Source organism: Drosophila kikkawai, chromosome 3L, assembly GCF_030179895.1.
Source record: "Drosophila kikkawai strain 14028-0561.14 chromosome 3L, DkikHiC1v2, whole genome shotgun sequence".
Lineage (NCBI taxonomy): Eukaryota > Metazoa > Arthropoda > Insecta > Diptera > Drosophilidae > Drosophila > Drosophila kikkawai.
Genome location: NC_091730.1, coordinates 12845549 through 12868187, shown reverse-complemented (window position 1 = coordinate 12868187; position 22639 = coordinate 12845549). Strand labels below are relative to the sequence as shown.

Sequence of the window (22639 nt, the reverse complement as noted above, 5' to 3'; positions counted from 1 at the left end):
GTCCAATTCCGAATGTCAGCCAGATGGACAGCAAATATTAGATGTTGGCTGAAGATGGGGATATGGATGGGGATGTGGATGTTTGGTCTCCGCACAGTTTTCACCACTGCGGCAGTGTCAACATGGCCACTTGGCTTATCCGGAGCTTACATCATTTGTCTGGGCCAGAGGTCTGACCTCGGCAACGACTCCTACTCCAAGTGCGACTCCCCAGCACAGGGACCCAGTCGCAGCTCCGATGCCAATCCACAACTCCCTCCTCCATCGTGTGTGTGTGTGTGACAGCTTGCAATTAAATTTGTTTTTATGGACAGAGTTTGGCGGGCACTGCACTTCTCGGAATCTTCGGCTGCAAAAGGTACGGGGACTACGAACTACGACTCCGACTTTGAGCTCCGAGCTCCAGTATAAATATGCATGCCCGCGCATAATACGGATATAAAAGAAAAGCTCGGGTTACACACGCTTGACCTGGCCTAGGGTTGTGCTCATATTTTAATGCGTCTTGCCCTACAAAATCGACTAAATCGGAGAGAGCATGCGCGGCTGTTCCCAAAACCGAAATGCATTTGAAAATAAAATTAGCAAAGATTTTGAAAGGGGAAAGGGGTCTTAAGAGGGTCTCGAGATTTATTTGAAGAATCTAGCTTGAGGGAAAATGTGTTTCAGTTATTTATTGTGACCTTCATTAATTTTCAATAATATTTTTCCAAGAGAACTTAGACTAAGCTAAGGCTAAAAGTGTCCTTTACTTTTAAATAAATTAAAACAGCAAACCAAAGAAATTTTCAATTTGAAAACCTTTGCAGAAATTAAAAAATCGTTTTACTCATCTTAAGTTTAAATGATTTAAGACTAGTCCATATGCCAGACCCCACACAGCTCCTTTATGTTAAAAGACAATTGCAGCAGGTAGTTTATACAGTCTGATTTTACTTCCACCTTGATAATTCTTCAGTGAACTTCACCACCTTCTGTATATACCCTCCAATTGTACTTGTTCCATCGACAGTTAGGGTATTCCCACTTTGAAGTGGCTAAATTACGGAAGAGCTGCTGCTGTCGGCTGCTGGCTCATTTGAGCGTGTATTTAGGCTGCTTTGAAATTGAAATGCCAGGCGCTCTTTATAGCCGCAGTGTGCGGCATCATTAAGCCGCTCTGGCAACCCTGCGGCTTGGCAAACACGCCACATCTGCGCGGATCTCTCGGGCCCCGTGAGCATTGCGTGCAATTTGCAACTGCAACTTCAAGTGCGGCGGCGGTGGTAGCGGGAGTGGGAGTGGGTGGACTTGCGCCTCCGACAGCCAATTGCCATGTGAGAACCTACCTACCTGGCCTGGCATGCGTTTACAGTTAGCCAGCGGAGTTGGCTAAAAAGAATTTCAGACTTGAGCTGAGCAAACTTGGGGTAAAGTGTTAAGACACGGCTTGGTCTTGGCGGAGCGGCAGCTGCCATTAGCAGCAATTTTCAATTTTTATTTACGCTGATTAAAAGTGGCTACCAACTTGTCATAGTTACGTGATTTTGCGAAAGGTAAAGTGCTTCATCTGGCCCAAGTCCAAGTGAGAGCCAAGTGCAGAGGCCGCTTATTGCCAATTAAGCCGAACTCGTTTTGGGCGTAGCCCAGAGTCGGTGTGTTCTGCTCGCTCTTTTGGAGCCGATCCCCAACAGACACCACCACCCAATCCGCCCAAGCATGGAGCGTGGAGCAATGAAACACTGGAGCTGGGCAGCCCACATACGAACCAGTTCACCTGGAAGCCCAAGAATTGGCTTCGAATAAGAGCGATTAATGCCAAGGTGGATTTAGCCAAGGCGGGAAATGCTGCAAACGATTATGATGATTTATTGAATAATCATGGCCTTCATGGCAGTTTATAATTCTAATTAGGTGTGTGGCCAAAGCTAGTTGCATAAGAGATATATTGGTTAGTCCAGATAGAAGACAAAAAAAAAACTTATTGCTCTTAAGATGACTTGATTTCAAGGCAAACGGGAATGTATAATTAAAGGTTTAACTAGGTGTGTGTAATTATTTTATTAGTAGTTGTCTTTCCTTTTTAATAGGTATTAGAAATATTAAACTTGTATACTAGATTGTAAGATTAAAGATCCTATTTTATTTTAAGGAATATTACTAGAACTTTATTATATTTCCGAACTAGTTCCCCTATCGACTCAACTCTGATCGACAAGAGGCAAACACTTTTGATGTTATTTATACGACTTGACCGTGCACTTCTTAGACCGCCACTCATTGCTTGTTTCCATTGCTCTTACAGCTCCAGCTCCTGTCCGCGTTCCACCCCGACAACACCCGGAACGACGGCAACAATCAATGGCCATAAAAGCGCGGAGCAACTGCAGCAACAGCAGCAGCAACAGCAACAGCAACAACCCGCCCAACAGACATTTACCATTTTAATTGCCATCGAGAAGTCTCAACATTTATGCGTAATCGACTTAATTTGCCAAAGTCTCAGACTCTTAGCCAAGCAAATTGGCAATTGTGAAATTTTGGCCATTTGCAGCGATCCAAGTCTGTTGCAATTGTGCAACGAACAGCAGCAACAGAAGCAGCAGAACAATAACAGTGATCACCAGGTGAGTCAAGGGTTTAGAGTTTATATAGCCTGACCTTTCAGATTGCGAAATTCAGCACACAGAGAAATTAGAGATCCTTTTTTAAAAATTTTTTAAATATTTTTTATGAGGATACTGAACATTATCAAGTCTACTTTGATATAAGAGCAAATAATAAGCATTACTAATCTATTATATAAAACATTAATTGAATTGAATTACTTGAATTTTATATTCCTTGCTTGAATTTCAACTTAAAATTAAAAGCCAATATCTCTAGGGATTACCATTCCATAAATACTTAACAATATTTCACTGTGTGCAAGTCAGAGGGCGGGATCAAAAGGCCAGGCAACGGGCTAACGCCCCAGACCGAGTCCGATTCGAAGCCCCAGACCGACTCTGATCCCCAGCCAATTAACCTGGCCGACATGACCGGCTGGGCAAACAGAACCTGGCCACTAATGACATCGAGTCCGCTCTTTTGCTCTGACTCTGACCCCAAACAGGAGCCGTCGCCGTCGTCGTCGTCGTCGCATTTGGTTAAATTCATTAGCGTGGACCAAGTCACGACAAGTGTTGCGCCATCACAGCTCCCCGCCGCCTGCCTGATGCCCTCCGTGCCCGCCCTCGCGGCGCTACCCGGCTGCGGGCAGCGGCATCACGACACGGCCAAGTGGCGCGAGTTCTTCGCCCAGCTGGAGGCCTTCCAGCGGCAGTGCTCCCTGGCCGGCGGCAGGCTGGTGACGGCCCTCAGCGACATACGCGCCGCCGATCTTCAGGGATTGCCCACGCGCCGCCAGCTCTACGGCCAGCATCGGGCTCTTAGTCGTGCGCTGATGGACTCGCAGCTGCATAGCCTCCGCAAGATGGGCGCCGGCCAGTTGGCCCGCCTGCAGGAGCTGGCCAGGGGCATCACCTCTGCCCCAGCACCGGCTACTTCATCTGGCCAAAGGATGAGCACATCTCAGCCTCCGTCCCCGACTGCTTCGGTCTCCTTGAGCACATCCCTCAATGCGGATGCCGCCTGCAAGCTACGCAAGGTGACTCTTCTTTTCAACGAAGTGGATCGCGCCGCCCAGCGACTGGAGCAGCTGACGGAGCAGCGAAGGGAGCGCCTCAGGCAGCTGACCAGGCAACGTGCCCTCGAGGATGAGATCAATGAGGTGAGTAAAAGGGGAAATCCTCAATTTATTTATATTTGGGTTATGAGAACTTTATAAAAATATAAAAGATTTTAGTTTCATTCAACTTGGAAGTCTTTTTAAAAATATTTCTCAATGTAACACCTAAATTCTTGCAAGGCTTTTGCTCTTTTCTAAATTACACCTGTGCTAGCTACAGGTAATCCATCTTTATTCCCTCTTAGACATATCTTAGGTTGTCAGGGAATGTTCCCTAGGTTCGCCGAACGATTTACAATATCCATAAAATCGGTTTCTCCCAGCAACTTTGTAGCTCCAAAGATTTAATGAGCTCGGGGACTAGGATTTGCTTTTGCTGACAGGAAATGCGGCAGGCAGAGCGAAATGCGAAGCCGAATGCCGAATGTATCTGGCAGATATCACCTGACATTGTTAATTGAATATGCATTGCATTTAATGCCTGGCTTTATTAATTTATTACGCACATCCGCTTAGTGCTCGCTCCTCGGGCCGCTTTCGCATTAGTTGCTCCTGGGACGACGACGGTAGAGGATTGGATGTGGAAATGGAAATTGGGATTCAGGTGGAGATTGAGAGATGATGTGGCCAGTCAGCGGGCAAATGGAGCCGTTAGATAAGCCAGCTTGGCTGTGCCAGCGATGAGGAACATCTGCCGCACAATCGCTGGGTTGTCGCTGCCACTTCCTGGCCCGGGCTTAATTGACTCGTTAATGAGTTTTGGCCGCAGGAAGGGATCCCTAACCATGGCTGACTACCGTGCGCGCCATGAGCATAATTGCCGATGCACGCACCCACAACTCGTCTTCGTGAATCGCCTGGAATGGCGCATGTATCTCCTGTGGAAGATCTCGCTTAATCAGCAACAGTGACAGTTGCTGCAACGCCCAGATGGGCTACTCCTTTGGAGTCGCAGCTAATGCAATTCCGCTGATTAATCGCAATCATTTGTTGCGGGATTAGCTGCAGTTTACATATTCGTCATACTTTCGCGCCACTATTAACTTTGGCCATTATTATTATGATTGTTGATGCTGCCGCTTGATTTTGCTGCTGCCGCCGGTTAACAAAAGTATGTCAAATTGCAAATACACGACACGCAGCTACTGCACTTGAAGAAAAAAATTTCAATTAAAGTTTGGGGAGGGTTAAAAATAAATAATAAAAAAATTATTTCGAAATTTTAAAATCACTCATTCGCTAGGAATTTGAAGAAAAACAATTAAATCAAGACTTTGACAGAGAAATATAAAGGTTTACATGCTGATAGAAATCTTAACGATTTTCTTAATTTTTATTGTGAGATGTAATCAAAAACAAAGTAATTTCAAGCCGGCATTATATTTTATATATATTAAATATTGCATAAAAAATATAAATAAAATTACAATTAGTAATTACACTCTGTGCATTTGCTTGCTAATTCCCTAGCCTAGGCCTTGGGCTTTACTATTTAAAAGATTTATTTAACGTCTTTTGGTTATGTAACTTATGCCTAAAAAAAATCTAAAAAAATCAAAATCAATCAACAGCCAAATGATCATAATTTATGAGCATCTTTTCTCTGTGTACCCCACACACCATTTAAGGCCCAAGGCCCGATTGAATCCCCCTGCCAGAGATGTATAGATAGCCGTGCGGAATCCTCAATTTCATTTAATAATTTGCGGAAATTGGCATTTAAAAATTTGCCGAGCCTTGTTAGCGTTTCTTATGGGACGAGTACGAGTACGCCTCGTATGTGGCGTCTCTTGGCCTTTTTCACACGCTCCCGCGCACTCCGCTCCGCTTGAGAAATGTGCGGCCATTTATCTGACTTGATTTTTGAGCAAAAATTGAATTTTAATTGCCAAACGAAAAGTTAATGAGAAAAGTGAAAGCAAGGTTAAAGAAATTAAATGCAATCTTATTTTTCTCTCTCTCGGCTCCCGGTGGCTGCTAGTTTGTTTGTTTTTGTGTGTGATTTTTCAATCGTCCATTGATTCGCACTCGAATTCGATACGATTCGTTGACTCTGCCCATTTCATTTCATTTGATTTGATTTCATTCATTTCCATTCCAAAAGTAGTTCACCGATAAGCGGCAGCCTGTCCATTCAGCTGTCTTGATGTCGGCTTGAGAGACCGACTGTCTGGCTGTCTGGGTGTCTGAGTGTCGCAGTGTCCCGCTTGTCATATCGCGATCGGCGCAAAAATCATACTAAGAGATACTTACGAGTATTTAACACCAACACGCTTTCAATTAAAAAGGCGTTGACAGCTACCAATTTTGTGCAGATCTTTGTTGGCTTTTGTCTTACCCCTTGTCTCCTTTCTGTAGATACCCTCTCAAAGCGTGTGGGTAAGAGGAATATTGTATTGAATTGGGATTTAATTTTTTATTAATTTTATTCTTTTTTCAATACCTTAATTGTATATATTTGAAAAGATTTTAATACTTGGTACACACTCTAGGAAAGAGTACCTAAAGAGAGCTATTAAAAACTATACTTCAAAAATAATTCTCTTTAATGAGTCACACATGTGTAATATTTATATTTAGAAAAAACACTAATAAATCAAGATTTCTGTTTTGTGAATGTCTGGAAACCATTTCAGTTAATTTTAGACTTTACATATAGAAAAGTTTAATATTTGTTTACATTGATAGCATAATTTTTACTTGCTTTCACATACAAACTAAATTCTTTTAATTTTATTCATTATTTAAAAAGCATTTAAATATTTTTAAAACTATCTCAAAATTCCAGAAAGATTTTAAACTATTCTTAAGCGTGGGAAACTTAAAATTCATTGGGTTTCAGAGCCCTTTGCCCATATATTAGCATACTTCTGGGTAGTCTCTCTCCTTATCACCTTAGCACAAATCTCAAAGATCTATGGATAGCGTATCCGCGACTGGCTGTGCCAATGGATCTCGCAGTCATCGTGTTTCTTTTTAATTAAATATATTATCTGCGATGCCAAAACAAGCCGAACACACAAAACTGGACCAAGACAGCGTCTCCAGCCGGCCGGCTAACTAATGTCGCTGTCGTCCATTAGGCGCGCGCATTCAAACAAGGTGCGAAAAAAGATGCCGCCGCGCTTGATGTTGCTGCTGCAACTGTTGCAACTGTTACTGCTGCTGCTGAAGCTGCTGCGGTGTCGCCATTTTGCTGGCCACCAAAGCCACTGCTATGATGATGACGACGGCCACAACGACGACATTATGATGCGATATGCGATATTGTATCTAAATTGTTGATCGGCTGCATTAACTGGGAGCCGGCTGGGATTGGGATCCCCGGCTGGAGATGAAGGTGGATTGCTCCACAAATATGGCCACGAGTGTGGCAGCCTTGGGTGTTGTATTGGCCGGCGGTGAAAGAGTTAAATGCAGCTGCGGCGACAGATAAATAAACATTGCTGACGGTGAAATTGGATTTGCTTAGTGCGCTTTCTTTGAGACAAATGTTGGGGCTCCTTTTTATTTGCTTTTTGTTTTTGTTTTTGCACAAATTAATTTGCGCGATGTCGGCGGCTTTGTGCAATGAAAACTATGTTTAATTGTTTCGCGCCTTGAATTGCAATTGCCATAAGGAGCATCTGTGTCGCGGAAGCCTTGTCACCCATTTGGCTCTTTGGCCAGCTTATTTATGGCCCCTGACATTTGAACTGCCTGTCTTTGGGCCAGGAATGCGGTGGCAGTGCCCCTGCCTCTGCTTCTGCTCCTTGCTCCCTGCTCCATGCTCCCTGCTCCTTTCTACCACATTTTGGCTTGCATAACCCCACAGTTTTCGGTGGAAGAAGACCGCAGCTGCTGTCGGCCAAGAACTGGCTGCTGCTGCTGCATAGAATTCGGTCAGGCGAGAGCCATGAAAAATGAAGGCTTATTTACTGCCGACATACCGAGGCAAACCCCTCGAACGGAGAACTGGGAACCTGCAACCTGGAACCCCGGGACCCCATCTCCACAGTGGCATTAATAATAACTGCATGTATTAGCCCTGGCGGGCATAATAACGTTGTTGTTTTTTTTCTTTGCCTTTCCTTCCACCCAATAGAGATGGACGCCCAGCGTGTGTGCTGAGCTCAAGTTTATTTCACATTTCATTGCGTGGGCTCGGGTTATTCAGTTATTCAGAATTTCAAAAAAAAACGAAACTCTCTCGGGAAAATTTCTCCATTTGAACCTGGTCTTAAGACCCCATTACATAAAAGAAACATTAATTTCCTGCAACCGTGGTGGCTACTGGTTGTTGGAGAAACGAGTTCACATGCAGGAAAATATGATTACCCTTAATTGCAATTAGTTGGCGGAAAATTAGTTTTTGATTTCGGGTTTTCCTTTTTCCAGTCGACAGATTTATCTGTCTCTCAATTGCTTAGCCAAGAGTCGATTACCCGTTGACATTTCGGATAAATGCTAACCAGAAACCGAGAATTGGGAATAAGCTAATAAGCACTTTGCCAGATTGACAAATCTTAAGTGGACCACAAAAAAAAACTTGACAAGCAAGAAGCTAAATAGGCTTAAAAGGATTTGAGCTTAAGCTGGGGCTAGCATTTACTTAAGGCAGTTTCTATATATTAAAATAAAATTGAAATTTGATCTTGAAATCGATTTGATTAAGTCTAATAGTCCGTTTTCTCAATATTTTATTTTAATATTAATTAGGATTTTGATTGTCAGTCAAAGAATATATAAAAATATGACTTTTGGCAATCACTAGCTTATAATGCATCTTTATGCCTTTAAGAAGACTTGAACTATAAGCTTTCTACAATAATAAATCCATACATACCTTTTCCATTTAGTCTCAGAGTTAATATATGATATATAGAACTAAAGAAAAACCAAAATTAGATATTATAACCAAGCTTCATCTCCACTGAAGAAGATGGGAAAGGCGTTTCTACTTCAATTGCAATATACTTGATCTATCTTTTTCTCAAAATTCTGTAACAAATAATAAGTAGCTGACCCTAATGCTTATTTGGATATATAAATGAAGGATATATAATTACAAAACTTACAATTTCCGTGAGGACTCGTGCGTGCCAGCTGGGATGCGGCACTCGTGTCCGCTGTCAGCTCCGCTCCAAGGAAAGAGCTCCCAAGATACGAGTACGAAATGAACACATGCTTGCCGCAAGTGCCGCCAATCGCAACCGGTTGAGATTGTTGCATGCAAATGCTCCACGCGAACAAACAATGCAGCTATGGTCACCACTCCTCCTCGAGCTCCTTCAGCTCCAGCTGGGGCAACTCCTCCATGTTCCCATGTTGGCTGTGTCATCAAAACGGACGTTAATCATACGCTTAGCCAGGCAGCCATCGCCGATGGCCATCGTAGCTTGGCCAGAATGTCCAGGTTATTGAATTAACACCGGGATATGGGGTCTGGGTCCTGCTCTTGCACTTGCACTTCGTCTCGTCTTGGTCTCGGTCTTGCTCTTGGTCTTCGACTTTGTCTCGGACTCGGACATGTCGGCAGACAGAGTGTATAGTAATTGTTGTCGCCAGCGCTTGGCCTGTCATGTCAAAACGTAACTGTCACATTGGGTTTGACATGTTTTTTAACACTAATTTTACACGCATTTTTAGAAATCGTCAACTTCATCAACAGCTGTCATCATTTTTTGAGCGTCGTCACGTCCGCTCCTCGGGAGTTGGGACAGTGTCGCCGTCGCCGTTGCCGAAGCCGTCGCCTGATCGCCGATAAGCTGCCACGCCCCTGTCCCATGTCCCGCCCCATTTCTTAAGATGCACTTGCTGTGCCAAAGCTGCTTTTTCACCAGCAAACACCAAGAGCTGAAGCGCTGCATCGCTGCAACGCGGTTGCATGCAATATTGTCACCACATTAACGTCTCCCAGCCTTTTGTGGTCACAATTTATGACTCTGTGCGTGTCGCACAGCTCGGAGCTGGGCCATGGGATTGGATTGTTGCCGTGTGCGTGGATTGGCCGGGATGGGATTGGGCTGGCTTGGCTGGTTTGGAAAGTGAAAAATAAGTAAAATTGTAATCGCCTTTTGCCGTAAAATAGTTAAACGAAATTGCTTTATTACATTCGGGGCGGCAGCGAATGCAGTCAGCCATGCGTGCCTCGCGTTTTCCACTCATAAACCCCTTACTGGCCCAGTGGGGTATCGAATACGGGTATGTGGGCCCAAAGGGATTATGGACTTTGGTTGGGAGGGCAATAAAAGACTCCAAATAAATCACATTTGTCGCGGCTGAAATTAGTGCAGAGAGAGAAATTCAAGTAGCTTATAAATTTAGAACAAAAATTAAATAAAATGTAGTAAAGAAAACACTTCTTAAAAGACCTTTTCATAAGGAAAGAGCTAAGCTTAGTTAGCTTAAGTTAGTACTGAGAACCTACCATAAAACCTAGATAATCAGAAGCTATGCACCCAATTATTCCCTCCTTTAATTTAATTTATTAAACTAAACAAATTACTTAATTATAATCTCCCAGTGCATGTTAGAAAATATGGAAGTTCCAATTGGTTTTCCCCGTCCATTAATGGTCGGCTTTCGTGTTTAATGTCTCACTTGGCGCACTCGCATTCCGATTGCAATTCCTCTCATCTCTTGGCCAGTTATCGCTGCTATAATTTCTAACACGCTGCCATAAATTCAAATGCAAAACAGCTCCAAGACATGTTGGGGAAAAAAAGGAACAGAAAAATACTTAAAAGCCAGAGATAAGCTGGCAGCGATATGCTTGAGAAACCGAAGACACAACGCCATCAACAAGCGAACATAGAGAGCAAATTAGCCAGCAAGAAATGAGACAGCCAAATGGCAAGAGCATATCATTTAAGAGGTACTTCGAATAAATTACCCAATACCAGAAATAGAAGCAGAATCTGCAGAATCCCAACTCCCAAGCGAAACTCGAAAGATACCGAATTGTAAATGTTCTTAGAAATGTAAATAATACTATGACACATGAAATTCATTTATATTTATGGCGGAACTTGAGCTTATATTAGCAATTAATAAACTTGGCCCTAAAACCCTGAACTTGATAGGATCTTACTGAAAACATTGCTTAAGGCTTGGCCAGATGACAAAGTTTTTATTGCACAATTAGGAATTAAGAGCTGGCAGAAAACACATGATTCAGATTACTCTAATTATCTCCATGGAAATAGAGAAACGGAAATGATGACCCAGGGAATACTTTGATAGGGAACCACAAGTTCTCTGCACAGCCAATCGATAAGCTATGAGCACGATATACAAACACATGGTGCCTTTGAGTCTGCTGCAGTAATGATCCATAACAAAAAAATGGCATTTCAAAACTCTAGACATATTCAAATTACCCTGTCGAAGGGTAAACAAAATGCCAATATGTAGTTGTTGTGGTCTGTGATAGCAACTACAAGAACTACGGCTACATTGGCGACAACTTTGTAAAGTGTCAAAATAAATTCGATATTGTGGCTTAAAAAATGTTTATGGCCGTGAGATAAGTGCGCGACATTTGTGTAAATTACACGACAGCAGCCGCAGAGGGAGCTGCGAGCTGGGAGCTTGGAGTTGGAGTGGCCACCACTGGAAGCCACGCATGCTCACAGCTAGCCGCAGTTGCTGTTGCTGTTGTAGGTGTTGCATGTGTTTTATGGCGCATGCGATCAACTTGTAAGAGTGTCACGTTAAATTTGCGTTTTATGTCAGGCGGCATCCGCCAGAAGGCAGCGGCAGCAGAAGCAGCTCTAGAAGCAGCTCCACATCCCGATCAAACAGAGTGCAGTCAACCCGAATGCGGTGGTGTCTTATCAGTCGCACAGCAAACAGCTCCACATCCGCCGTAGATGGACGCGGGCTTATCGGGAGAAGCCTCCGCAGAAGCAGAAGCAACTTCAGCCACCGATGACATTTGCCTATTTACTTGGTTTGCACAGAGAATAAAAATGAGCAAGTTAATGCCTTACTTCTTAAATCAAATCAACATCTCAAGTATAGGTTAATCCTGTTGCCTAAATATTTTGACCTTTAAAGAACCCCACCGAATTTAATGCCCAGCAACAATATAAACATAGGGATAATTGCGAAATCTTTCCCTCTTTGATCTTAATTTTTTCCGTGCAAGCCAAGGCAAGACTCCACTCTGGCGACATCGTCATCGGTTTGTCGTCGTGGGTGCCGGGCTCCCTGTCTAACCCATTTTTTGTTGATGCTCTTTTTTTTGTTTTGTTTTGTTCACCGCTTTTTGTTTACGTTTGCTAATTGTTTTGATTTTATTGAATTTCATTGAGTGCCGCCTGCCAGCGACGAGGACTGAAAACCGAAATAAAATTGAAAATGCCTCATTATACACATATATATACTTAAGTATATGTACTGCTGGTACATAGAGGCGGCTCGGCTGCCTGGGCTTTTCCACTTCCAGTCGCTATTCTGAGCTGCCTGTGGCATGTTGCTGCAGTTTCTGTCGCGTCTGGTGGACCTCGTTGCCGGCAGTCGCGCCATGATCCCAGCCTTCCTCGGGCCAAATGCGGAGATCCCGGCTCCGAGCGCCGCGGCCAGCGAGTTGGCATCCGAAATAGCCAACTATGTGAGTCAATAGCGATCGATTGGCTGGCTAGTCAGATCGAGTTATCGGCGGACTATTAATAGTTCACAGTTCATTGATCAGCCCACGTCTTATCACCACGGAGTTAGCAGTGAAAATCGACTTGGGGCCGAGAGTCTTACCAAGTCAATTAATTAATTTATGGCCCGCCTGTGCGGGGTAATCGTTGAGAAACAATCTGCCGAATTAGCCCCCAGCCACAGCCCCATGGAGCCAAACCTCCGATCGATTTCCAATGTAAACAATTTGTGCAAGCCGGCTCTACATCTTCGAGATACAGGGTGTCGCAAGTCCCATACAGATCTGTCTCCACATCCCTCCATTCAGATCCATCAAATTTCGAGTGCTTGTGACCCAATCAGATCCATTAAGTAGAGTACTGCTGACCCATTGAATTGTGTTGACAAGCTTTGTTTAATGACATCATCGATCTGTGTTCTGTTTTATTTGATTCGAAATTGTTTGGACACTGAATAGAGTAATTCAAGGTCTCCATTCAATGTCCGGCGTAATGAGCTTGATGCAGGGGTGTTTACAGCTATTAAACGCTTTAGTGTTTATTTATAATAGAGTGGTTTAAGGGAAATCTGTTGTTTAAATTGATTAAAAGTCTGTGATTCAATGACTTATGTGCATTGAGTCAAACTTCCTTAAAGAACTGCGTCAGCCATTGAAGGTTGCAGGCTTAAATGTACAGTGGATGCCTAATGAAACCTTTCCATTTAAATATTATTAATATTATTAAATCAAAGTTTCTTAATTTCCTACAAGTCTTTGGAAATTTCCAAATATATATTTTGGATTTTTGAGATTGGAAAAAGCCTCTTAATGATACCACTCAATGCAATTATCAATCCGTCATGCTCTATCCAATGGGCCAAAGCTCTCAGACCCGAAATTAGATTAATTAAAGAACGAAATCAATTAAAAAATCAAGAAGATTGCCTCACCCTGTACATGGCTCAGATGTTGTACATATATATACCACAACGCTAAAACCCGTGCCTGCCATATCTGATGAGCAAGAAGAGTCAGCGTCTCTGACAGCCGATTGTGCTGCGACTGTGAAACTGGAGCAGCTGTTTAGAGCCCCTGCTCCAGTTCCCCTCGAAGCTCCACCGCAACTCCCACTCCGCAGCCCCCTTGGGAGTGTATTTTCATTCATTGGGTGGGATGCAGACGTGGACATGCCCCAGAAGAGGTTCGGAGTGGCTATCTCATAGCTAAAGATCGGCACTTGCAGAAATGAGGAATTACTTAAAGTTCAAAATTACATTGGTTTATAAATATTTCATTCTATAAAGAAGGATCTGTAGACAAACGTTTTATGATTTTTAAATTATTATTATTGTTATTTTTAAAATTTGTAAATACCTAATTTCCCTCTGTGCACTAATAGACTCGGAGGCAGAACCCAAAAACGGAAAGTGAATGCGCCGTGCACGCGTTTCGATCTGGGAATTGGGAGTTACAAGTCCATGGCTGGGTGCTTTCTGGGATGGTATGGTATGGTATGGTATGGGGGAGCTGGTTAGCTTGGTTCCATAGCATCGTCATCATCATTATCATCATCATCAACAAAGTCGTCGGTCGATTGTATCAATTCAATTGGACGCAGCAGGTGATTAAAAATTGGTTAGAGCCACAAAATTATCAATGTGAGATCGTTGATTGCCCCGTGGCTGTTGTTTCTTCCCTCCCAACCATGGCTACCTGTGTGTGGTGGTTGTCTTCTTTTCGTGTTGTTTGTGGTTTCCAATACCTTCGGGAGGCTGGAGCTTGGAGCCAAAATACCCATAGTTGAGTCGTTTTATTTGATTTGTGTTCGATTGGATTTTAATTTGTAAAGTGGAGGCTAATTAGAGCGTCGATCATTTCTATGAGTTTCACTTTTCAGCGCTTGGGGATTGGGAATTGGGACTTGGAAACGGGGTGGAGTTGAATATGGCAATGGGGAACCTTGGCCTCGCGTGGGCTTGTTTACATCCAGCTTGAGGTATCCCACTGATTTTTACCTCGATGTCCTACTTTTTAAGGTCACCTCGTGGCTGGGCAGCGATGGAGCGGATAATCTGCAAAAGTTTTCGCAGTTGCAATGGGACAACGAGTCGCAGCTGAGGACCCAAGAGCAGGAGTTTGAAAAATACTATTTTATAGCAATGGTGAGTGATTGTATATAGTTTAATATGATTCAATTTTAAGTATTATTTGTAACGCCACAGAAACACCTGGCCAAGGGACGCGATCTGCATGCCGCCGCCCTCAAGGTGTCCGTTTTAAACGAGAGCGCCAACAACCTGAAGACCGCCTTGGATCAGTTTGCCCAGAAACTGGAGCTGGCCCACGAACGCTACGAGGCGGCTGCCCGTCTGCTTCACCTGCTCACCCAACACCAGCGGGAGGCCGCTGCCCGCGAGGAGCTGCAACGGCTGGCGGATCAGCTGGGCGCCTCGGCCCTGTTGGAGAAGCACTGGCCGGCCATGCGTAAGAGTCACTCCCTGCCGGCGGCCAGTAGCACACCCGCTCCCGCCGCCGGCAAGAGGGTGAGCTACCGCTGCAGTTCGGCCAGTGGCAGCTCCTTCGAGGGGGGACCCTCGAGCAGCAGTTGCAGCTGCTGGCGAGAGAGTCGCAACCTGGATGACATGGACCAGATGGAGGAGGAGGAGGAGCTGGATCGCAGCTGTGGTGAGGGAGAGGAGCAGCAGTCCAAGATTGCCGACTCCGGTGTGGGCGTCTGCGACAATTGCGAACGCAACCCGAAGCTGGCCAGGATCTGCTCCTGCCAGAGTCTCAACGAAAAGAGGTGAGTTTGCAAATAAAATAATCGAAATTTATAAAAATTATTATAAATTCTAATATATTCACAATTCCTTTTCAGTCACGACGAGCTTATGGAGGACGAGTGCTTCGATAGACCGTCCAAGCGCTACATGGACATGCACTCGCCCATGGAGGCAAACGCCCATCTGCAGTGCCATGGGTCCAGTTTGGAGCTGCCCAAGCTGGAAGAGCTAAGCTGCCTGGATCCCAAGATACAAAAGTGAGTTCGCTATCCTTTCTCTACTCCTTGCATCCTACTTGACGATCCTCAATCTCCCTCCAGAACGCTTCTATTGATCATGCGCGAAATGATTGGTACCGAACGCGACTACGTGCGCTCCCTGTACTACGTGATCGAGAACTACATAGACGAACTGCTGCGCGAGGACATTCCGCAGCCGCTGCGGGGACAGCGCAATGTGATTTTCGGCAACATCGAGAAGATCTTCGAATTCCACAACTCACACTTCCTGGGCGAACTGGAGCGGTACGAGCTGAATCCGTTGAAGGTGGGAGCTGCCTTCCTGGAAATGGAGTCCAAGTTCTATCTGTATGCGCTGTACAACAAGAACAAGCCTAAAAGCGACACCTTGCTGAGCGAATACGGCAGCTCCTTCTTCAAGCCCAAGCAGATCCAGCTCCAGGATAAACTGGATCTGGCCTCCTACCTCCTGAAGCCAGTTCAGCGGATGGGCAAGTACGCTCTGCTTCTCCAGCAATTGGTCAAGGCCTGCCGTAGTGTCGAAGGTGCCGCTCTGCAAGAGATTGCCGCGGATGTTGAGGAGCTGCAGCGAGCAGAGGAAATGGTCAAGTTCCAGCTACGACATGGTAATGATCTGCTGGCCATGGACTCACTACGCGACTGTGATGTCAATGTCAAGGAGCAGGGCCGATTGCTGCGCCAGAACGAGTTTCTTGTGTGGCAAGGACGCGGCGGCAAGAAGACGCTGCGTCAGGTGTTTCTCTTCGAGGAACTGGTGCTCTTCAGCAAGGCGCGTCGCTTTCCCGACCACAAGGTACTAAATATTATTAATTATTATTATTATAAATATTTAAAAATTATTTGAGAATATTTAGAAATTTGTTTAGCTAGGCTACAATTTATTTTACACCAAAACGGTCTATTTCAAACCCTATTTTTGACGAATTACTAAGTTTAGGTTCATTTTGCATAAAATAAAATAATATATATCTTACTTATTTATTATGTACACTAAAAGGCAACCTTTGAGAGACTCAAGGTACCAAGTAATCTATTCCAAATACTATGATCTACTTACCTAGTTCCTTGCTTCATTCCAAACAGAATCTGGACATCTACATCTACAAGAACAGCATCAAGACCTCGGATATAGGACTGACAGCGCACACCGGCGACTCGGCCACCAAATTTGAGATATGGTTCCGCAAGCGAAAGCCCGACGATACCTGGATGCTGCAGTGCATGTCGGAGGACATCAAAAACTCCTGGACCGAGGAAATCTCCAAACTGCTCTGGAAGCAGGCGAAACGAAACCGAGGTAAGAAGTTAGATTAAAATATGATTAATATGAAGTTATTAATTTATGATTTATAAATTAATTTTCCAGAAATTCGTCTGGCGGAGATGTCCTCGATGGGCATAGGCAGCAAGCCTTGCCTTGACATTCGGCCCAGCAACAACCAGATCAGCGATCGCTCCATTCCCCTGGCGCAGTTAAACAAGAGTATGTTTTGAAGCTCCATAAAGAAAACCTTGAGTGTTAATCCTTTGATTTTATGATCCTCCCCACAGCTCCCAAGCTGCGTCACTCGGAGCCCGGCAAGGGCAGCATGCGGCGACCCAATTCCCTAATCTCGGAGAGCTCTCTGTCCAGCGGTACTAGCACCACCAGTGGCTCTTCCATCAGCGGTGCCTCGTCTTCCGGCCACCACGATGGAGGCGGTCGGCATAGCCTGCACTTTGGCAAGCTGCCGGGACCACACAACACTAGTTCCGCCAATAACTGCAGTGCCACCCTGGAGTTGATTAACGAAACGCAGGCCCTGAAGCTGGTCAAGTCCTCAAGTGGCGGAGGGATCAAGGGCTCTGAGCCCGCCGACTCTGAGGGAGGCAGCAGTTCTGGTCTCGCAGCAGGAACTGGAAAAGTTCAAGGACTCGGGAGCAGCAAACGACACCACAAACGATCGACCACCATTGTCAGCCAGCTGTCCATGGGTATTGAGCTTGAACTGAGCTACTTCTTCTAGACGCACCCCGTAGCTTGTAGTTGATCCCTGTACATATATATTCTCGAAGAACCCCCAGTATTACTGTATATAATCTCACCACCAACACCTAACCACCCGTAATCCGTGCCTGACGCGTGCTGCATGTTGTTGTTCTATGTTGTATGTTGTTGCCGCTGTTGCGATCTGTTCTCATCCAATATATGTAAATGTATCTCCATCCAGAGAGCGGCATTGTCTCCGACATGTTCGTCACCCCGGACCAGGAGCAGTCAGCGGCGGAGAGTAGCCGGAGCAGCTGGTCCACGTCCACGTCGGCCACGGCATCAGCAGCGTCCACGTCGAGTGCCTCCACGGTGATCCTGCGACGCTATCGGTCCTACGCGCATGCGGCGGAGTCTGCCAGTCCAGACGGCGGCAAATAGAAGGAGCTCCTGGAGCGAGAGAGAGAGCAGCGAATCTAGGATTAGTAAACCCCATTTATAGCTTTAGCAGAACGGTTTCATCATCGGATCCAGATAGAAGCATTACGATCGAACGCTAATTTTATTTCATTATTTTTGTTATTTATTATTTATTACCCTCTATATTTCCGTTAATTTGTCGTAATCGGTGCAGAAACCCGATTGAATTGGTTGAATTCAGCGTGTCAATGTCGAAGCCCCAGTCCACACAATCGAACGATCCACACACCACCACCACCCACAGAGCACCACCAGTGCCCAGCATATCCGAATCGAAGTTCATTACGTACAGTTAGTTGATATGTAACCTAAGTGCCTACATTTAAATAAGGGTAAACGAAAGTAAAAATAAATCTACGATATACAAGTGTATCTTTAAATAGTTGTAAGCCAAAACTTAAATTCAATAAATGTTGCTTCAATGTACACAACGTAAGCTTTAATTTGAAATGCCCGCCAAACTGGAAAATACCAAAGTGTGGGGAACTTTTATTTTTAGCTGCCTTATGATTCCCAAGTTCTGGTTCTGTCTAGTGTGGGTTTAAATAGGTGAAACTTGCGTTAAAGCAATCTCTGGATGATGAAACCTTTACGACCCGAACCATCGTGTGGGCCTTTGCCAATTTTGGTAAAGGGACGTAATTCTGACTCGGTATAAAATTATCTTTTTTTTACAATTAAAGAGTTTTACAATTTAATGAGTTTTCATATAAAAATATAGTTTTGCCTAGATCTATACTTTAGCATAATTAATTAACCGCCATGCAAGGTAGATATAAACAGTACATTGTCTCTTGGCTGCAGTTCGTAGTCCAGTTCACCCTGAAATTAGGATTTCTTTAGGCTTCTATTTGTAGGTTTTCTTAAAAGCTTACTCACCAGCAGTTCCCAGTCTGTGTCATTTATTAAGACCAGAATTCCAGGCCGCCTAAAAGGAACGAAAATGAGCAACAGGTTTATAAATGTTTAGATTTTCAGGACACTTACACAGTGTCTCCTTGAAGGAAGAGTTCCGGTCGTTCAGTCAGGATGTTGGCATGCATCCATTTCAGCAGCTTGGCAATTGTCCCTTTAGAAAGTAAATAATTAATCACAAATTACACATTTCATAGTAAAATCTTATTATAAATAACAAATTGCAAACACATTAAGATTGTTTTTTACTCACATTTCTGGTTGCCATCCAGGGCGAGCTCACGGCGCTTGATGTTGCCAAAAAGTAGCTCTGCTCCTGCACTGTGATTTGGTTTTTAGGACATAATATATATTATAAAAATATTATTATTAATTACCTAAATTCCAATATTATTTTTAATTCCGGCGTGCCCATGGCAGTGTTCCCATATGTTCCAGGTAAATAAATATGACCACAACGAATATAATCAATCTTACCTCAAGTCTCAAATAATACTAGAAACATTAGTGGTCTGGCCACTTTAAGGCAAAACTCCCAAAACTTTAAAGTTTTCACCGGAAATAGTAAAATTCCCGGAAAGAGAGCAGTTTAAAGTTCGATTTTCGAAGACCAAAAATTAACCTTTCTTTGCCCAATAAAAAACTTAAACCAAGCTCAAAAACAATTACATAAAAAATTAGATTCATTAATAAAGTCCTAAAATCTGATTATTGTTAAAACTTAATTAAAGATTAAAACAAAAGAAACTGAAAACTATTTCGAATCAAAATGAATTCCAAAGAATTTACCTTTGGCGAGGGCATTGAGTTTGTCCTTAAACAAATCTCCATCAGCTCCGAAGATCACCAGACCTTTCAGGAGGATGCCCAGCAAATCGAAAATGAGTTCGTCCGAGCGATATCTCGTCGAGATCCCTTCTTCGCCAGGGCTTTCCGGGGCCTTAGCCTGACGGGAAGCAATCTGAACAAAGTGAAGATAAATCTGCCCGATGAATTCGACATGCTGACCAAGGTGGCTCTGCCATGTGGCATGCAACCAGTTCCAGTGGCAGGAAATCCCGGCTACATTCACCTCCGTGTCGATGGTGACAATGTTCCGCTTCACCTAACGGACCGCTTGGGTGATCTCTACTATATTAACCGCAGGAAGGTGCAGTCCTGGTTCAGGGAAAACATCAACGCCGTGATCCCCCAGCTGAATCACATTCGTTGCAGTGGAGGACGGTCCTTTGAGCTTAGCAACCGATCCGGTGGCCATGTGGCCCATACCATTAAGGCCAGATGCTTGTCACATCCCGGACGCAACATTTCCTTTGACTTTGTGCCAGCATTTGAGTTTATGGCCTCGGAGTGGCCAAGGACTTTTCATAAGTACCCGCACAAGGATCTCAGCTGGTACGCCGTGCCGAGGAAGATACGTTCATCCATCGGTGAGGATCCTCTGTCCTTCATTGTGTGCGCTCCCCACTGGGAACGAATGGGACTGGAGAAGAAAAAGAACCTCAAGGATGCTCTGAGGCTGATGAAGGCACTCCGGGAAGGGAACGATATGCACATGTTGTTCAGTTATGCGATCAAAAGTGTCTTCCTCAACGCCACCAGCCAAAAGCGTATCAACTGGAACCAATCGCCTGGACGTATACTTATACGCGTAAGTGGAAATGAAGTGAGTTTAACTTGGGTTTCATCTCCTCTCCTCCCCAGGCTGTCGACTCCATGGCCATGTTCCTTCGAAAGGGCTTCCTGCCGTTCTACTTGGCGCCAGATGCCAATCTGTTCGAGGATCTTCCCGAGGAGGAGGCACGGGTCTATATAAGAATATTGCGTCGCATCTTCCGCCGGCTTACCAAGTGCCGCGATCGCAACTGCATGACCACTGAAGATATTCAGATTATCTTTGGCAATGGTGTCCTTATGTCCTAGTCGCCGAGTAAATTTAGATTTAAGTTGAAAGTTGAATTATCCGTAATTTGAATTTGTTTAAGTTTTGATTTCAAAAGATATGTAGCCTTATTTGTATGCTTTTCATGTTTTCCTACTTGACCAATGCAAAGTTTTCAATAAAACATATTATAATGTTAACCAACGATAAGGTTTATTGCTTCTCTTGGCTCTTTGGGGTCTTGTCAGCTTCCGGACTGAGGTCCAGTTTGAAGTCAATAGGCTTGTCGTAGCCCATAATCCGCACATAGTGCTCGGGATCGTCAAACAGCGCTGGATCTATGAACAGAGGACGTTTGCCCACCAAAAACGAGGTGAACATGCCGGGAACTTCGGGAACAGTGACATCGCTGGGTCGGAATTTTGTCTAAGAAAGAGAATAGACATTAAAATCCAACTGAGTCTTTGTATTCGTCACCCTCACCTTGATCTTTTGCAGTAGCAAAGAGATCGTTGTGGCCGTGTATTCCTCCGTCTGTGGGTTGTAGTGGAGCTCCGTCACATACTTCTTGGTGATGAAGTGCAGCAGCAGCGGAGTCACGAAAGTGAAGAATCCACCCACGGAGCAAAGGAACACGGCCATCCCAGTGCCTCCGATCTTCATGCCCTGTTCGAGGAGTATCGGCTGAGCGGCAATGCCCGCCAAGCTGGTGCTCAGTGAGAAGAACTTGACCATCTTCATGCGCGGTGCCAGTGTTCCATAGTAGATGCGCTGCAGTGCCTCCTCGGAATCGGTTTTTGTTGACTTGCTCGAAAGCCACCTGCTCTGCAGTTGTTTTTGCTGTTGCTGTGATGGCTGGTGTTGTTTTTGCAGCGGCAACGTTTTCGTCCAACTCAAGCCGGCAATGCATCTGCAGTTCTGTGACAGGGGAATCGGTAGCTGGCGCTTCACGTTCCCAAGGGCGCCGGCAATCTGTTTGCTCCGTGGCAGCATCCCCCGCAGGCTCAACATTGTGTATGTTAAATGAATTTTATAAATTTCCACAGCTGTTTGGCAAGTTGAATAACACGATTTGAAGTGTGACCGTCGCTTGGGGGGATAGTAAATAACAAGGGCTGGATTATTAGTTGATATACCAAAAAATACCATTTAAATATAACAGTATAACAGTGAAAGTAACGAAAATTCAAAATGAAGGACTTGTTATACAGGATATCATATTTTTATTATTATAATTTACTTCCGACCATTAAAAATATATATATATTACTGATTAACATCAACATGTGTTATGTTTACCAGAAAAATATGTTTACCCATAATCAACCATTTTATTAGGCGTTAAAAATTGTAATAATTAAAAATAATTGGATATCTTAAAATTTAAAATGTATATTTATTTGTTAACCTATAAAAAAACATAGCTCAGAATAGCTTTCCGAATTGATTTTGATTCTCTTTTAGCTTAGTTTTAATATTTTTAAGCTTGCATTTCCCCCAAAAATTAAGATAAAAAAATTGATAAATATCCATTTAAAGAATTAAAGATGTTCGGTCTTTTTAAAGGTTATTATCATATTAGTTAGTGAAGGAGTCATTTCCGAACCCATAAATCATATATATTCTTGATCAGCATCAACAGACGAGTCTTTCTAGCCATGTTGGAACAAAAAAAAAATTTTATGCATTTTTTCAAAATTTGATAAGGGGTTACATCATTAAAATTTTGAAAATCGAAAAAAATTTTGATTTCTTGGAATTTGAAATGTAGTATGCAGATTTGTTACCCAAGAAAAAACTATCATAAAAAAGCTTTCCGAATTGAATTTGATGATTTTTCAGCTGAGTTATGCTCGATTTTTGATTATTTGACCATATCCTATGGCATATTGCAAGGATATATAAAATGTTACCTTTCCGAGGCTAAATTCCCTTTATGGTTCTTAACTAATTTACTATTATTAAAATGTATATACATGTTTATTTAAAATTAAATATATCTAAATATAGTTTTGGATTTGAAGATG

General features: G+C 43.7%; 4 protein-coding genes and 1 long non-coding RNA gene across 10 annotated transcripts in view; 2 read left to right on the top strand and 3 right to left on the bottom strand.

Moving 5' to 3' along the window:
- Nucleotides 1-16565, bottom strand: part of LOC138928262 (uncharacterized) — a 54147-nt gene extending 37582 nt beyond the window's left edge. For 2 of the 4 annotated variants that reach the window (XR_011444760.1, XR_011444761.1), the window contains exons 1-2: nt 16424-16565; nt 8767-9969 (exon numbers count right to left, since the gene is read on the bottom strand). This is a non-coding gene — a long non-coding RNA (uncharacterized lncRNA). The remainder of the gene's footprint in view (nt 1-8766; nt 9970-16423) is intronic. The other 2 variants (XR_011444762.1, XR_011444763.1) reach the window with 2 other exon arrangements.
- The window catches only part of Pura (Puratrophin-1-like), a 50467-nt gene extending 32226 nt beyond the window's left edge, over nt 1-18241 (top strand). Inside the window, exons 8-17 of one of the 3 annotated variants that reach the window (XR_011444759.1) lie at nt 2285-2606; nt 3095-3751; nt 14360-14485; nt 14546-15126; nt 15202-15363; nt 15427-16159; nt 16450-16663; nt 16733-16849; nt 16918-17513; nt 17577-17718. Coding sequence is in view for 2 of the 3 variants with exons in the window: in XM_017172099.3 (XP_017027588.1) it covers nt 2285-2606; nt 3095-3751; nt 14360-14485; nt 14546-15126; nt 15202-15363; nt 15427-16159; nt 16450-16663; nt 16733-16849; nt 16918-17340; nt 17577-17776 (3535 nt within the window). In the remaining variant the exon portion in view is untranslated. Of the gene's footprint in view, nt 1-2284; nt 2607-3094; nt 3752-12158; nt 12306-14359; nt 14486-14545; nt 15127-15201; nt 15364-15426; nt 16160-16449; nt 16664-16732; nt 16850-16917; nt 17514-17576 lie in introns of those variants that run through there. The other 2 variants (XM_017172099.3, XM_070284872.1) reach the window with 2 other exon arrangements.
- Nucleotides 18242-18492: 251 nt separating this feature from the next.
- Nucleotides 18493-19237, bottom strand: Urm1 (Ubiquitin-related modifier 1). Its single transcript, XM_017171709.3, has 5 exons — nt 19108-19237; nt 18984-19051; nt 18803-18884; nt 18695-18743; nt 18493-18637 (listed from the first exon to the last, which is right to left on the bottom strand). Exons 1-5 carry the CDS (start codon nt 19143-19145, stop codon nt 18569-18571), a joined length of 306 nt encoding a protein of 101 aa, XP_017027198.1. The 5' UTR covers nt 19146-19237; the 3' UTR covers nt 18493-18568.
- Nucleotides 19238-19294: 57 nt separating this feature from the next.
- Nucleotides 19295-20653, top strand: LOC108078001 (cyclic GMP-AMP synthase-like receptor). The gene is made up of 2 exons (XM_017171557.2): nt 19295-20381; nt 20435-20653. Exons 1-2 carry the CDS (start codon nt 19500-19502, stop codon nt 20651-20653), a joined length of 1101 nt encoding a protein of 366 aa, XP_017027046.1. The 5' UTR covers nt 19295-19499.
- Nucleotides 20654-20806: 153 nt separating this feature from the next.
- LOC108078018 (transmembrane protein 70 homolog, mitochondrial) lies at nt 20807-21701 on the bottom strand. The gene is made up of 2 exons (XM_017171582.3): nt 21096-21701; nt 20807-21038 (listed from the first exon to the last, which is right to left on the bottom strand). Exons 1-2 carry the CDS (start codon nt 21621-21623, stop codon nt 20826-20828), a joined length of 741 nt encoding a protein of 246 aa, XP_017027071.1. The 5' UTR covers nt 21624-21701; the 3' UTR covers nt 20807-20825.
- Between the last annotated feature and the right edge of the window lie 938 nt (nt 21702-22639).

Bases quoted from the DNA above. Each gene is read 5' to 3' on its own strand.
- Urm1 (XM_017171709.3), bottom strand. From the start codon at position 19,145: ATGGGCACGCCGGAATTAAAAATAATATTGGAATTTAG. The intron at 18,744-18,802 runs GTAAGTGTCCTG...CGTTCCTTTTAG, and splicing joins TTCCTTCAAGGAGACACTGT to GCGGCCTGGAATTCTGGTCT. The intron at 18,638-18,694 runs GTGAGTAAGCTT...TCCTAATTTCAG, and splicing joins ACACAGACTGGGAACTGCTG to GGTGAACTGGACTACGAACT.
- LOC108078001 (XM_017171557.2), top strand. From the start codon at position 19,500: ATGAATTCCAAAGAATTTACCTTTGGCGAGGGCATTGAGTTTGTCCTT. The intron at 20,382-20,434 runs GTAAGTGGAAAT...TCTCCTCCCCAG, and splicing joins CTGGACGTATACTTATACGC to GCTGTCGACTCCATGGCCAT.
- LOC108078018 (XM_017171582.3), bottom strand. From the start codon at position 21,623: ATGTTGAGCCTGCGGGGGATGCTGCCACGGAGCAAACAGATTGCCGGC. The intron at 21,039-21,095 runs GTGAGGGTGACG...TCTCTTTCTTAG, and splicing joins TGCTACTGCAAAAGATCAAG to ACAAAATTCCGACCCAGCGA.